The 15,752-nt window shown below is 43.0% G+C and overlaps 2 protein-coding genes across 4 annotated transcripts in view; one reads left to right on the forward strand and one right to left on the reverse strand.

The window, feature by feature from the left end:
* LOC105188026 (furin-like protease 1) overlaps positions 1-15,752 on the reverse strand; it is a 509,265-nt gene that overhangs the window by 84,843 nt on the left and 408,670 nt on the right. The gene's annotated exons all lie outside the window — the stretch shown is intronic.
* LOC109504291 (dynein intermediate chain 2, axonemal-like) lies at positions 7,564-8,025 on the forward strand. Its single transcript, XM_019843558.2, has one exon. The coding sequence runs from the start codon at positions 7,625-7,627 to the stop codon at positions 7,943-7,945; it is 321 nt and encodes a 106-aa protein (XP_019699117.1). The 5' UTR covers positions 7,564-7,624; the 3' UTR covers positions 7,946-8,025.

A 15,752-nucleotide genomic window follows, 5' to 3' on the forward strand; every position in this document is an offset into this window, starting at 1 on the left:
GATGTTAAAAAAAACGTTCAGGACCTTGGCAGATAGTCTTCTCAGTGGAGGAAAAAAAATTCTAATGAACATGGTCGAAAAATTAATAGTCGGAGTTATAAAAAAATTATTTATTTTAATTAGAACAAGCGACTTTGTACTCGCTTCTGGTGCACGGTTAAACCTGAAATACATTTCTATCGAAATTTTTTTCCAATATACAATTTTATGATTATACAAGATGTTTATAAAAAAGAGTTCAAGACTTTAAGGGTGGAGAGTACTCATAAAGTAGAGGAAAAAAGTTCTAATAAACATGGGTCGAAAAATTAATATCGTCGGGGTTATAAAAAAATTATTTATTTTTTAATTAATTTAATTTTCAATTTTAATTTAATTTTAATTTTTAATTAAAGCAAATGACTTACTCGCTTCTGGTGCGCGGCCATACATGAAATGTATTCTGTATCGAAACTTTTGCTCATTCACCCAATATATTATATAATTTTATATGAATTATATGAAGTGTCTATAAAAAAAAGTTTGAGACTTTAAGCGTCGAGAGTACTCACAAAATGGAGGAAAAAAGTCTTAGTGAACATGAGTCGGAAAATTAATATTGTCGGAGTTGTGAATAATTATTTATTTTAATATTTTATATTTTAATCAAAGCAAGTGACAAAATTTCTATACGTTTACCCAATATACAATTTTATATGATTATACAGGGTGTTTATAAAAAAGAGTTCAAGACTTTAAGGGTAGAGAGTATTCACAAAGTAGAGGAAAAAAATCCTAATAAACATAGGTCGGAAGATTAATATCGTCGGGGTTATATAAAAATTATTTATTTTAATTAAAGCAAATGACTTACTCGCTTCTGGTGTGCGGCCATATATGAAATGTATTTCTGTATCGGAACTTTTGCCCATTCACCCAATATACAATTTTATATGATTATATAGAGTGTTCATAAAAAAGAGTTCAAGGCTTTAAGCGTGGAGATTATTCACAAAGTAGGGGAAAAAGGTTTTAATAAACGTGTATCGATAAGTTAATATTGCTAGGGTTATGAACAATGATTTATTTTAATTAAAGCAGATGACTTACTCGCTTCTAGTGCGCGGCCATACATGAAATGCATTTCTTGACTGGAATAATATGATGTCATTCTTATCGCATTGTGAAAACTTTGTGATAGCTCTCAGTAATTGTTCGCTGTTCGCGAGAATATGTGACTAACAATTGCTTGGGGTGAAAAGTGTGTATAAATGGAGAAAATAGATGTTAGTTTACATTCGAGCAAGAGCGAAGGAATTTTTTTTGGGATTCCTTTAAAGCATGGTACTCTATCTTCAGCGATAAATGATATAGAGAAATTACATTAGGTGATACAAGAGCACCAGAAGCGCGTATTTAATTGAAATAAATAATTGTTCATAGCTCTGACAGTATTAATTTTTCGACTCATGTTTATTAGGACTTCTTTCGTCCACTTTATCCATTGTGAGTACGATTTATCTTTAAAGTCCTGAATTGTTTTTTTTTAAACATCCTGTATATGGCAGGATTTAAGGGAAAGCGAGGATTATGGAAATGTCCGTGTGTTGAATCACCATCGAAGTAATTCTACACGGCGGCTCCGTCGTCCGTTCATCCTCGTTCGTCGCGATTTCATTTCCCGAGAATTAATAAATGCGCCGCGTACGCGTAAGCACGGCAATTTCTGGCTTTCGTGTATCTTACATTTCAGGTAATTTGCACCGTTGTAAATTAAATATTATCTACGATACCGCAAAAATATGCAAAATTTACGGCTGCAGATCCGAGTTTTCACGGGCGCGCGAAGCGGAACCCGTGGAAAGTTTAATTCAAATATAATATTGTGTTCCGCGGCGCGTCCCGCATCAATTTACGTTGGACCACGCGCGCTCCCCGCAATAAAAATAAAATGCAGCAGATTTAATCTCGCGGAAACGTAACGGCTCAATATTTATGGGCGCGCTTTTGACGACACGTGCCGTAACATAAACCGGGCTTTACGTTAAAACGCGTCGTAAATTGTTTATTGCGCGACCGAGTCCGCGACAAGTGGAGGAGCGGTGGGTTCGCGTCTCACGGAGAACAGGTAAGCCCCGCCGCGATGGAAATATGGATTGATAATGCAAAGTACAGCGCGAGAGCGTCGCGAGGGCGGCTGGGAGATTGCGTTTCTTCCCTGAGTAAATCGTTTTAACCGCGCTCCTCAAGAGTGTCTTGAGCGTTAAGTGTGGCGCTAAAGTTTTACGTTTGCAATAAAAAGACGCTCGCAAGGGGGAGGAGGGGGAGTGTCGAGGGATTGGGCGAGGTCGCCTCTCGTAACTTCATCCTTGCACCCGCCAGCCGACTTGTGATGTCGCTCTTTTTTCTCTCTGCCTCTTCACGTCAGATGCAAACCGTCGATAAACCGAGGAGCGATACGGGGGTGTTTCACTTCGAGGGCGGTTGGCCCAGGGAGATAAATCCGAAGGACGAGGAAAGCATGTACAGGTTTCGCCGGCGCGTCGAGAGGGGCGAGAATTGGCTGCCGCGGATGAAGAAACTCATCACTGTGAGCGGCTTTTTAAGATGCATCCATCGTAGGATACCATCCACGTTTAAATCTTTCTTTCCCCACCATCGTCGTGCGCGCGAATGATGGTGGTCACTTGGTGGAATAAGTATTCGGGTAATTCATCCCCGTCGAGACTAATTAACAATTCATTACGCTTCCCTACAATTGCTCGCCCTATAGCCTATGGAGCGCTGCATGAAGCAAAATAGCGCGATCAACATCTACGAGCATTACTTCGACGACATAGTGCCGACTGCGCTGGTTCTCCCTCGCGGTGTGAGGTACGTCGCGTTTGCATCGCTACTGAAACTCGCGATATTGGCTATTTCCATCACTTTCGCGAAATCGTAGTAAAGATACAGTAGAGAGAAAGCTTACAACGCGTCACTCTTGCGCGCGACGCGCGTTCATATGCTTCTCGTCGGAATTTCTTTTCGATAAGAACGACGACGTTTAACTCTCCATAACGTCATGTAACTTTGTTTAAGTTACGTACATACTGATATGTCGATATGCACAACTTGAATTGTACACATAGAGGAGAAGGTAGTATTATGGCCCTCCTCTCACGTTTTATAATAATATACAATAACTTTGTTAATAGTCAATATTTTAAAGTGAGAACTGAATGATTACATTTGTCACGGTGTGTCGTTTAATCGATTATAGATTCAAATTTAATGTTTATTGTTTTGGATGTTACTTATAAAAAAATGTGGAAACGGCATTATAGATCGGCGAGAAAATGAAGTGCTAATGTGGCCTCCCACTAAAATTGATAAAAAAAATTGATTCTGTTTAAAGTAACACAAAGAGTCTTTAGTTACGAAATTATATATTTATTCAAATTAAATTCTTAGGAGGGGAATAATAATGAATATAACTTGAAATTAAATTCTTAGGGGGGGAATAATAATGAATATAACTGCGCGAATTTTTTATGTGGATATTGATTTACTTGTAAGGAGATACAATCTGCCAGAAAGATAGCAGTGCAAACATAAGTGCAACAGAGCCCTCAGTACAGATTAGAATCGAGTTATCGAATAATTACTTTGATGTAAAAACCTCGAAAAAGAGACGGTATTTTTGTCAGCTCTCATGGGGCTATATTAACAAAATGTCATATTATTTCATTTAACTTTGCGTAAATTGAAAGATGTACAGCCGAATAAAATGTCAAGTAACAAACAAAATATTCAATTGTACATATATTCGATAATACGGTCAAGTTTAAAAATAATGAGGGAACATGTCTAATTAAAGGCTAAAATGCATCTTGAAAAACATTTCGAGATGCTCGAAAGTAATAATGCGTTGTAGAAAAGCTATTGTATTGATATAATTAGCGTCATTGTGCTAACAGCAAACTACTAAACAAATGATTCCACAAGTAATAATTGGAATTCGCTGCCTAATAACGGAGATATTGAGAGTGGCCATAATATCACCTTCTCCTCTATACACAGATATTGTACCCCATTGTAACATCAAAGTTACATACGAACCGTCTCTTTTTAGAATGAAATCTTTGAAAATTGTAAATTAATTATTAATTTATATTTGGAGGTTAACTTTTGCTGGTTTCACGTAAGATAATTTTTTTTCATACTTTTCATACTTTGAAAGAAACCGAATTATAGAAGCTTAACGACTTTCGCGCGAATTGTTTGTCCAAAGGGTTCAACGTTCACGGCCGGATCCGAAATGCACAGCCGTCGCTTTTTACAATCGACCGACGAGCGTTGAACCGCAAAATCCTGCCTATCACTGATATCTCAGGAACATTCCAAGGCCGACGTGCGCGACGCGAGCTTCCTCGGACGGGTTAAATCTCCCTCGACAAATCGCGGTCACGTGCGGAATTATCATATGCGACGCGTATTTTCCTCGCGACTGGCTCGCCGTTCGCACGACGAGTTCTTGTAGAAATCGAGTCTCATAAATCCACAGGCGGTCCTCGCTTATCGCGACGCGATAAAAAATATCCCAATAACTCATTAACTTGAAAGAAGCTTCCCGCAATCCCCCGAAATCGCATCCACAAGCGACGTTTTCTCGACGTATACAGGGTGTAACATCAACATACAGATCAGTATAACGGGTTGCTTGCTCCTATTCAGACGATAATGTAAAGATAATGTTTAGAGATTGCCGAAAAAGTCACTCGTTGACTTTGTTAATAATGATATTTGCAGTGTTCCCAGTTATGACAAATATTTATCTCTTTGACTATCACTTCCATTTATTCTGCTTAATTCCGTAATATTTATTTCTCAGTTTCACTTTTTTAAATATCTCTTTTAATTCAGTGAAGCTCGACTCCGGTCGATAAACTGTCATAACTATCATGGTACAAAGTCAGTTGCACTTGTCATAACTGGGAGCACTGTTCAAATATCATTATCAACAAAGTCAACGAGTGACTTTTTCGGCAACCTCTATATTATTATCTGAATAGAGGCCAGCAACCCGTCATACTGACCTGTATGATGATGTTGCACTCTGTACAGCTCGTACCGTCTTCTCGTCTCTCACGTCGTGTCTCGTCGTCGCGTATTCTGCATGAAGCTCCGGCATGTTATTTACGAGACTGCGAGCCTATAAATCGATGCGTCTCGCCTCGCCGGAAGACAATGTTGTCGTCGAGCGGCTCAACGGGAAGAAGATCGCTTATCCCGTTCTGCTTCTCGTCCTGCGACGCTTGTTTAACGCGAGTCGCGAATTTTCCGCGTCTTCTTCCTCGCGCGTCCGAACACGTGTTGCGCCTCGCAGATATGCTCCGTCGCGTTCGGGTCGGGTATGCCGAGAGCACGCGAGCGGATTGATCCTCTTTTCTCGTATACACACACGAGTCTCGAAATATCGGCGTCGCCTCTGCGATGCCGGCACTCTCGAATTTATAGCGGCGCCCGCTGCGATGGACGGAGGCGCCGCTTGTCTTATTGCCGATTTATTGCTAATCCGCAGACATTGGCGAAAAAGTATCTTAAGGCGTTTCCTCTCGTCACGAGAGGAAGGGAGCGGGAAAGACGACGACCTCAAAATTTCCCTCTTCTTTTTTCACCGGATGGTGAAAAAGGAGGGCGAGGGAGAGAAAAAAGGGAGAATAATCGGATAAAATTCGAGTCGGAAGCCGCGTTCCGGCGGCCCTGCGAAACAACATTTTGTTTTTCGCTTTGCCCTTCTCTTACGGGAAACGTCCTGTCGTCTCGCTCTCGTGTCCGACAAATCCTTGGAGCGAAGCGGGCAAAGCCGTTTTGATCGCGATAGGAAGAAATCGCCGTTGCATCTCTCCGTGCGCTAACGCCGTTCGTTCGCCTCTGCGTTCTTTCCTTGCAAAAAGTCCGCGGCTGTCGTTACAATTAATCGGCTCGTGAAGCGTAGCGCCGCGCGCGCACGAGGAACAAAAGTGGAGGAATGACGTTTGCAACGTGTAAAAGCAACGGCCCTTCAGCGTCGCGTCGTCGAGCGGATGATTTATACGCACCCATGGGAATTTTATTAAAAACGAGCAAAAAGAGGAGAGAGAGAGAGAGAGAGTGGAGCGGGGATTTCCACGGGTGCGATTTCACGCGGGTTTCGCGGGGCTGTGTGAGTTTCGTTTTATCTTTCAGGACGTCAAACGTGTACGCTGACCCGCAGCCCATCGTAAGACCAGTCAGTCACCTGTCGTGGTCGTCCAGCGAACATAATCGATTGGCCGGCGCCTACTCTTTCATGGAGTTTGAGAGGCAACCACCCAGTGTGGATCCTTGCTCCTATATATGGGACATTGGTAATAGCGTGTCGCTTTAAATTATCGCGCGCGATCACGCGCGATAAAAATACGATCGAAAATAAATTATCGTCTTCGTTACCGCGAGAACGGTTTTTCACAAGAGCGCGTTTTGAACGAGATACATCGTAGTTTCGTCTAAAAATCTAATTCCGAGCAACGCTAACGGTAACGGGATTGTTATATCACTTTTCAGTTCCTGATACATCGATATGTTACGCGAGATAGGAATTTAACACGACGAAATTACCTATAAAAATTATTGCCATTGAAATCGCGCCGTGCATCTCGCTCGATTGTTTTTAACATTATTTTTACATATAATTTTCCACATAATTTTAATGCTAAAATAATTCGAAATTCAGTCAAATGAATTTTCTGCTGTATTTCACGCGAACTAACTTCTCCTCGAATTTCTGGATTTTATTGAATTTTCCTCCATAATAATATAGTCCCTTTCTCTCTTTTTTTCTCTCTTTCTGTCTCCTTTTTCCCTCTTTTTTAACGTGCCGAGTGACACATTTTATAACGTATCGGAAGTATGTTTCATCGTGTCATCGTCAAACGCAGCCTGTCACTCGCCCGTCCTGGTTCTGGTTGCGGAAATCGATTGGCCGTTTCAAAGTCCTTCATAATATTTGAAACGTGTCTCACTGACGTGAATCTTTATATCTATACCAGACGTCGCATGCGGCGCACACGCTTGTTGTTTACGTTTGTTATTGACAGAAACGTATCACATGACAAAAACAATCTCCCATAAAGCCGAGCGCATTTCCGACAACATGATTTCTGGCGGTGTAATATGGCGCGGTATAAAATCCCTTACGGGTGTAATACAGATTTCAGATATTACACATGTGCATAAAGTAAAAAAGAAAAGCACCATGAAGAGCCATCTATAGAAATATTTTCAAGAGCTTTATAATAAAAACGAGCCAGTTTTGCGCGATACCAAATCTCTTTAGATGAAACCTAGGCACTACCAGAAGCACCACCAAATTCGCAGAATGCGCAAGAGGAAATTTGTCCGTTTAATCGACCGGCAATTTCGAATTGAATTCTAAACGAGTCGCCGCGATCGCGTCGCGAAGAGAAAAGCACGCGAATGACACACACAGAGATTCAATATTATATTTTTTAGAAATTAGCAACTGAACATTTGGACGTCTGGCTGGTCATTTGGGCAGCAGTAGCGAAATTTCAGAGACGGAACTTACGCGATGTAACGCACGTAATCGCGTCTTGTTGCAGAAAATCCGAACAAGCCGGTGATGCAGCTGAGATCGTCGTCGCCGTTAATGAGCATCGAGTTTAATCCGCGCGATCCGTCGATGCTTATTAGCGGACTAATGTCTGGCCAAGTGTGTAACTGGGACATCCGAGTTGGGAATAGGCCAGTGCAAACGTCCCACCTTCAATTTAGCCACAGGTACCAATCCATCTCCGAATGGGAAGTTCTCCAGGACTTACACCTATCCGCCGAGATTATTGGCCAGAACTTGAGCGTGCTTGACTTTGACGTATGGCGTCCGGAATCGCAAATATCCTCCGAGAGAGAAATGCCGCAAAGCCGTGCCGACGGTAGTCTCTAATAGTCTAGATTAATGTCCTTCGTCGCGGATATCTTGCGTATCGACGAAAACGTATTAATACAATTGGCAACGCTCAGACACCGCCGCGTCAAACTTAAGCTGGAAGTTGCGGCTTCTTCGCCGCTCGAGCTCGCTTGATTAATGTTTGCCGTTATTGCTCAGATAATCGAGTGTATTGGGTAAATCGGAAAGTTCCGTCCATCTAGCGGCAAGTAGCTATAGCTAGAACTGTCGTTAACCTCTAATGTCTAAACGAAGCTTAATGATTTGTTTTGACATCTGTCAATAACATTCAGTACATAAAGGTATACGTTTGCATCAATAACATTGTTTTTTACTCCATCGAAAGTGTCGAAATTTGAGCCAGATAAGCGTCATTTGCGCAAAGTGTTAATCTTCTGCTTCAATTGGAAGAAAACTGTAGCTGAAGCTCATCGAATGCTTGTAGAAATTTATGATGATAATGTTCCTTCCGATAAAATATGCAGATAATGGTTTCGACGCTTTGAAAGTGGTGATTTTGATGTAGAGGACAAAGAGCGTTCTGGACGGCCAAAAGTATTCGAAGACGAAGAATTGCAGGCATTGGTGGATGAAGAACCATGACAAACGCAAAAGCAATTTGCAGAAGCATTAAATTGTGCTCAATCTGTCATTTTCGATTGTTTGAAAGCCTTAGGGAGGAAAGGTTTACAAGGAAGGAGAATGGGCCCTATATGAACTGAAGCCAAGAGACATTGAAAGGCGAAAAACCACTTGCAAAATTCTGCTCGCTAGGCAACAAAGAAAGGGGTTTTCACATCGTATCATCACTGGAGATGAGAAATGGATTTATTTTGACAACCCCAAACATCGAAAAACTATTTGCGATCCCGGCCAATCCGCAACATCGACGCCAAAGCGGAATATCCACGGGAAGAAGGTAATGCTCTGTATTTGGTGGGATCAGAAGGGTGTGCTATACCATGTGCTGTTGAAAAGTGGTCAAACAGTCACAGGGGATCTCTACAGAGACAAATGATCCGTTTGAACCGAGCATTGCACGAAAAACGACTAGAATATGAAACGAGACAGCATAAAGTGATTTTGCTTCATGACAACACTCGGCCTCACGTCACAAAATTTGTCAAGGAAACGTTAGAAGCACTTCGCTGGGAAGTGTTACCCCATGCGGCTTATTCACCAGACTGTGCCCCTTCCGACTATCACTTGTTTCGGTCGATGGCACGCGCACTTGCTGACGAATGCTTCAATTCTTATGAAGACGTCGAAAAATGGGTCTCTGACTGGATAGCCTCCAAAGATGAGTCATTCTTTCGCCGCGGAATTCGCTTGCTGACCGAAAGATGGAAAAAAGTCATCGCTAACGAGGGACAATATTTTGATTGATGTACTTTTTCATTTTGTTTCTTAGATAAAGCCATACGTTTTGCAAAAAAACGGACGGAACTTTCCGATTGACCTAATATATCTCCTCTGCCCGTTTCAGTTTTCAGTCATTCCCTTTGCCGCTTCTTCGCTTGGAGCGTCTTTAAACGAACGACCGCTTGTAATTCCTCTCGACATCTTTGCGCCACTATCGACTTTATTATCGGATATCACCGCTATTGACGTTGTCGTGTGAACTCTGCGTTTTGCACCTCGGTCGAATCAAATCCCGAAATCGACGACAATAGAGATATGCAATTTTAGCCAATCGTACCGAGTCGAGAAAGTGCAACCTCGTTCCTGTCGAGCCATTGTTGAGCTCTATATCGGTCAATTAACTGAATTAGATGGTAATTAAACGCTACGAGCTTCCTGTCGCGGTTTGCATCTGACTGACTTTACAGATCGTCGTGACTGCTCTCTCTCCCTCTCTCTCTCCTCTTTTCTTCCCTCCTTCTCCCTCTCACTCTTCCTTTCGCTCGTTCGCTCGCTCGCTCGTTTCGTAAGCGCGGTCGTGATCGTCGTCTGGTCGTCGTCGTCGGCGTTCCTGACGTCGTTACCGCGACAAAACGCTCCCAAAGAGTCAGCACGCCACCTTGCTGCCAAATTGCAATCCTCGTCACTTTCGTTTCTTCTTCTCTTTTCGCCGGCGACTCGCAAAGAAACCCGGCGAACCAGGCGCTCTGGCTCACCTCCAAGACCAACACGGAGTTCTTCTCAGCGTGTACCAGCGGCACGATCAGGTGGTGGGATATCAGGAAGCTGAAGAGACCGACGGGCGTACTGGTGATGGACCTGGACGATCCAGAGCGCGCGGACGTCGTCAAGGCGGTGGGCGTCACATCGTTGCAGTTCGAGCCGGCTATGGACTACAAGTTCATGGCGGGCATGCAGAATGGCGTGGTGGTCAACGTGAATCGCCGGGCGCCCTCCTTGGCCGAGAAGCTGTCCAATAGATTCAACTGTCACCACAGCCCGGTCATCGCCATCGATCGCAACCCCTTCACCCTAAAGAACTTCCTCACCGTGGGCGACTGCACCGCCAAGATCTGGGCGGACGATACCAGAGAGGATAGCCTGATCACCATCCGGTTCGTTAAAATTAATCCGATTAAGACGAGCGGCTGTTGGCTGAGTGACGGATCCGACGTTACTCGCCTTAGGACTACTGCCTTCACGCGAGCTGCAGCCGGACCTTCCCGTTTTCGCATACTTGCTAGCACTTGGAAATGACCGCGTCATTGTTACTGGGCACGGTTTCTGAGGGAAAATTTGGGTTACGTGTCGGTCCGGCTGACCAGTTGCACGTCTTACCACTGGATTAAACCCGCGGGATCTTCGACTTAGCGTGACTTTCGCTTGCCAAATTCGCTCTGATCCAAATATTCGCCTGATATTGCCTATGCCAGGTGAGCCCGATGAAAAGTTTGCCACGTTTTTCTTCTCATTAGAGATAGACGAAGACACCATTACCAAAATTACCAAAATAGGACAAGTAGGTATACATGCCTTTTTGGTGACCTCGAGTGAACTTGAGGGTCGGTTTTTCACACCAAAAGAGAACAAAAACTTTTTTATGATACATTTCAGACACTCTACAGATGATACTCAATGAGCTTCATAGCTTTCGTATCAGAGTATCTTTCGAAAATTTAACTGCGTTGTCAAGATATATCGACAAAATTATAAATCGAAAGATTTGAAACCGATCTTTTTATTATTACAGTGAGTGTTCAAAATGTTCACCATGTTAATCCGGATGTCTGTAATCTTCGCGAAAAGCTTGCTTGTACTTCTAATTTTTGAATGGTTACTTAGCGAAAAATATTTTCTTGTGGGAAATATAGTAGAAAGAATAAAAAATAAAAAATTTTACAAAAGTGATCAAGCTGATTGAGTACTACCTATGGAGTGACTGAAATGTACCTCTTTCCACAAAAGAAACTAATGTACTTTCCTAATGTGAAAAACCTATACTCAAGGCTAAGATCACCAATCCCTAACTGTTTGTGAGAAAAACGTAGCGTACTTTTTCCCAGACTCACTGTATATTAACCCTTATCGGACGTCAAATTCCCAGACCTGAGTTGCCGCTAGATCGTCACCTTGCCAATGTTCTCGCGAATATGCAATATTTAATGTTTTTAATGTTTTCGAGTTCTCAAAAAAACACTTGAAAGCATATCCTTTGATAGCAGACAAGGACTCCACGAGGGAGGATATAATGTCACGTGGGAGGTGACTAGGGATGCAACGATAAATCGATAATATCGAAATATCGAGAGACAAATATCGAATATTTATCGATGTTTTTTTATTTCCGATAAAATCGATATATCGATATGAATTTGATCGATATTTCGTATTTTTCAATTACAGATCTGGGGGCCTATTACGGTTCTACGACCGAGATGAAAATTACAAAAGTGAATTCACTAGAATATATGTATATTATGTAATTGGTTGATGTCTGATAAATTCGCTCACTTTTATCATTTTCACCTCGATCGTAATAGAACCGTAATAGATCTCCTGTTCCATGTATGCGGTGATCTCCGGCAAACGACTGCGGTTTATTATACATTTTCTAATAAGAATATGACAATAAATTATATGAAGATAAAAATTTTTCGTTTATACCCTTTATATGCATACGCCTATATGTATACATTTTTTTATATAAATATCGATATTTTTCAAAATTATCGATATTATCGTTATTGATGGTTCCAAATGACGATAATATCGTTATCGATATTTTGAGAAATCGTTGCATCCCTAGAGGTAACAAACGTCTGCAACGGTAAAAGATATAATATCACGTGGGAGGTGACATACGTCCGATAAAAGTTAATTATTATCATCCTGCAATATCCAAAAGCGTTGATACATTTCGCCATTGCGCGGCACGTCTGGTCGAGTTAATCAGCGCACTTCCGTGCTTTATGGCACAGTCGCGAATACTTATCACGGAGCGGAGCGAAACGACTACCGAGCGTAAACAGAAAGATGCATCGTGCGATTAATGCCTTGTTTATCGCCGTCAAACGCTCCCGATCGTCATTTTTGCCGGTGTAGTTTCGGGGTTAATGTTGTTGTCGTTCCGCGCGCGCCGCGCTGGAACACGGTGGCATCGAAAGAGCGTGGTAGAGAAAGAGGCAGAGGGAGGGAGGAAGAGAGAGAGAGAGAGAGAGAGAGAGATGAAATTTCGTACGCGCACAGCGAGCAGAATGCTGATTTAAGCGGGGGCTGCTGGAGCAGGGCCAGGCATTCGGTATTCTTCACTATAAACGTGACAGGCCTGCTCGAGGTATACGACATCCTTAATGGCGTGGATGCGTCGGTGGCCACATTCCGCGTCTGCGACGAGCGGCTGACGACCATCGCTCCGCACGAGGCGGGCCATCTGCTGGCGCTCGGCGCCCACAACGGCACGATATACCTGGTGGAGTGCGCCGAAGGACACACCGTCAGCTCCAAAGCCGACAGGGCGAATCTGTACTCCGTGAGTGTCCCGTGAGCGTCCCGGTCGACGCCGCGCCGTCGGTCGAAGGAGACAGTTCGCGCTCCCGCGGGAGGTACACGACTCGAATTTCATCTCCGACACGCGGACGCCGTGTCTGCGATGAAGAGAGCTCCTCTTTTTGTCGCGACAGATAGTCTCTAATTTTCCGGCGGACTGTTTTCTTCGAATTCGACCGTGTATCCCCAACTTTGATCTCGCGTCGCGCTTTATACGCTGATCGAAGATGAAAGGCGGCGTATCCTTTGCTGCAGTACCTCGAGAGCTGCAGTCGCTTCGAAAAGACCGTCGACACTCGATTGAAGGAAATACGGCTGATGCGAGCGGATGCGTACGAAGATCCCGCGGCGGACGGTCGGCCGAGCCCTGCGTCAAAGGGCAGGCAGAAGAAAAAGAAGGATAAGATGGAAGATAAGGGGAAGGCGCAGCTTATGAAGACGAACGAGCACCACCTCCGGGTGAAACCTCGCTCGAGGAAGGCGGGGGAGCACATCGCGAGCGACGTCGATTTGCTGGAGGCGCAGGCCGAGTATTTTCGCGCGGTCGAGAGGGTAAGGAAGGAAGAACCTAAGTAGCCGCGACGAAGAAGAGAGCTTTCCCTCCCTCCCTCCCCGCCTACTCTTTCTCTTTCACCGCGCGCACAACGCGAGAGATTTGCGTGCCGCTTGAAACGTGCACATCTTCGCGCGCGTCCTTGAGACATTGGGTGCGTTCACGACACTCAACAGTTGCGCAACTGTTGAGTAATTCGTCAACGTTATTGGTCTGAATGTAAGGATCTAACAGTAAGGACCAATAGTCATTAATCACTCACTGAGCGGTTTTCTCCGTTGAACGCACCCATTAAGGAGCGGCATTTGCGCTAGCGGAAGAATAAGCAGCGCGCGCGCGTCGCTCGTTTCTGCATCGAGCGGAGGTTTTCAGCGCGACGCCGAGACGACGCGGTGAACCAGCGCCTCCTGAGTACCTCGTCATTGTCTGTCTCTTTTCCGCAGCGCTGCTCGGCGGGAATTACCTAAAGTCCCTAGATTTATAAAGTACCGCAATCCTCCGCCATTTTGGTTCCAACAACGCGGCACACTCAAAGCGCACAGATATGGTATTTTGTAAATAGAATAGGAAAATTGTTCATGATGTTAAATAATGTTTTTATTGATATTTTTTGGCCTTGTTAACGTAAAATCTCATCGCAGCGCTTCTACTATTATATACAGTTTGGTGCTGAACAGTCAAATTGTCCTTTTGGAGCGAGAAATAGATACGTGCTGTTACAAATGTTTTTAGTAGTTTAAAAACAATGTTATGGCATTGTGGTACAAAATCGGTAGGACACGTTTCTAAAATTAAATTTACGAAGTTTATCGGTTGTAATTTGTTGGACAATAGATTCGCTTCGTTTTTTCTAAATAATAATTCGCATTTATGTATAATATCATATATTTTGCTGCTTGGCAAAGTTAACATATTTTCCTTATATTGCCGCAATTGAGTAAAAATGCTTAAATTATTATTTGAATCGCTCTTGCAATCCATTACTAGAGGATTATAACAATGATCACAATGTTTGAAGTATTTTTTAATTTTTCATAATAACGCACATGTTAAGTGATATTAGGTGTGTGAATTAATTCGGTCCGTTTTTTTCTTCCAAAAAAAGACTTTAGTATGAGAAAACATGTAAAAGTACACTAATCAAAGTATTTGACATCGCTTGCTATTATTTTTTCCCACCTGTCTGGCATTCCGTGTTGCATTCCGTGATGGAAAAACGACTCGTCCTTCGAAGCGATCCATTCATTGAGTCATTTTTCTATCTCTTAATTTTTGAAGTGCTGGTCCGAAAGCCCGTGTGTCATCGATCTGAACAAATGATAATCGGATGGAGCAATGTCTGGTGAATACGCCGGGTGAGGTAAAACATCCCAGCCAAATGCTTCCAAGGTGGCCTTCACAATCTTTCCAACATGTGGCCGAGCGTTATCGTGCTGGAAGATCACTTTGTCGTGTCTCTTTGCATATTCCGGCCGCTTATTCTTCAATACGTTGTTTAAACGGATCAATTGTTGTTGGTAAAGTTAGGCAGTGATGGTTTGGCTCTGTTTTAACAGTTCATGATACACTACACTCTTGGTCCCATCATATACGGAGCATTACCTTCTTGCCGTGAATATTCCGTTTTGGTATCGATGTGGATGGTTTTCTTGGGTCGCTAATGGATTTCCTTCGTTTGCGATTATCGAAATATATCCACTTTTCGTCTCCAGTCATAATACGATGCAAAAAAACCTTTTCTTTTTTGCCTGGCAAGCAAGATTTCAGACATGGTTTTTCGCCTCTCGATGTCTCTTTCTTTCAGTTCGTATAGCATCCATCTTCTTTCTTTGTAAATTTTTCCCATGGCTGCCGAACACACAGAAATTATTGATCGATCAGCACTCAACAATTGCGCGAGCTCATGTTGCGATTGACACGGATATTCATCGATTAGCGCCTACAATTCCTCGTCCTCGAACTTCTTCGGCTGGACGAGGTTTGTCATCGACACTGAAATCATCACTTTTGAAACGTCGGAACCATTCTCTGCATGATTTATCGGTGGGAGCACTTTCACCATAAGCTTCTACGAGCATTCGATGAGCGGCTGTTTTCTTCAAATGGAAACAGAAAATGAGAACTTCTCGGAAATGATGCTTTTTTGGCTCGAATTTCGACATTTTCGAATCGGATAAACATGATGTTATTGTTACAAACCCAAAAAGCTTATCAACTGAATATTATTGCCAGATATCAAAACTAAAAAATAAAGCCTTTTGCAGACATTAGAGGTTAGAAAATTACATAGTACAGCAATTGACC

This window comes from Harpegnathos saltator, unplaced genomic scaffold, assembly GCF_003227715.2.
Source record: "Harpegnathos saltator strain DR-91 unplaced genomic scaffold, Hsal_v8.6 scaffold354, whole genome shotgun sequence".
NCBI lineage: Eukaryota > Metazoa > Arthropoda > Insecta > Hymenoptera > Formicidae > Harpegnathos > Harpegnathos saltator.

Excerpts from the sequence above, each read along its gene's own strand:
- LOC109504291 (XM_019843558.2), top strand. The coding sequence starts at position 7,625 with ATGCAGCTGAGATCGTCGTCGCCGTTAATGAGCATCGAGTTTAATCCG.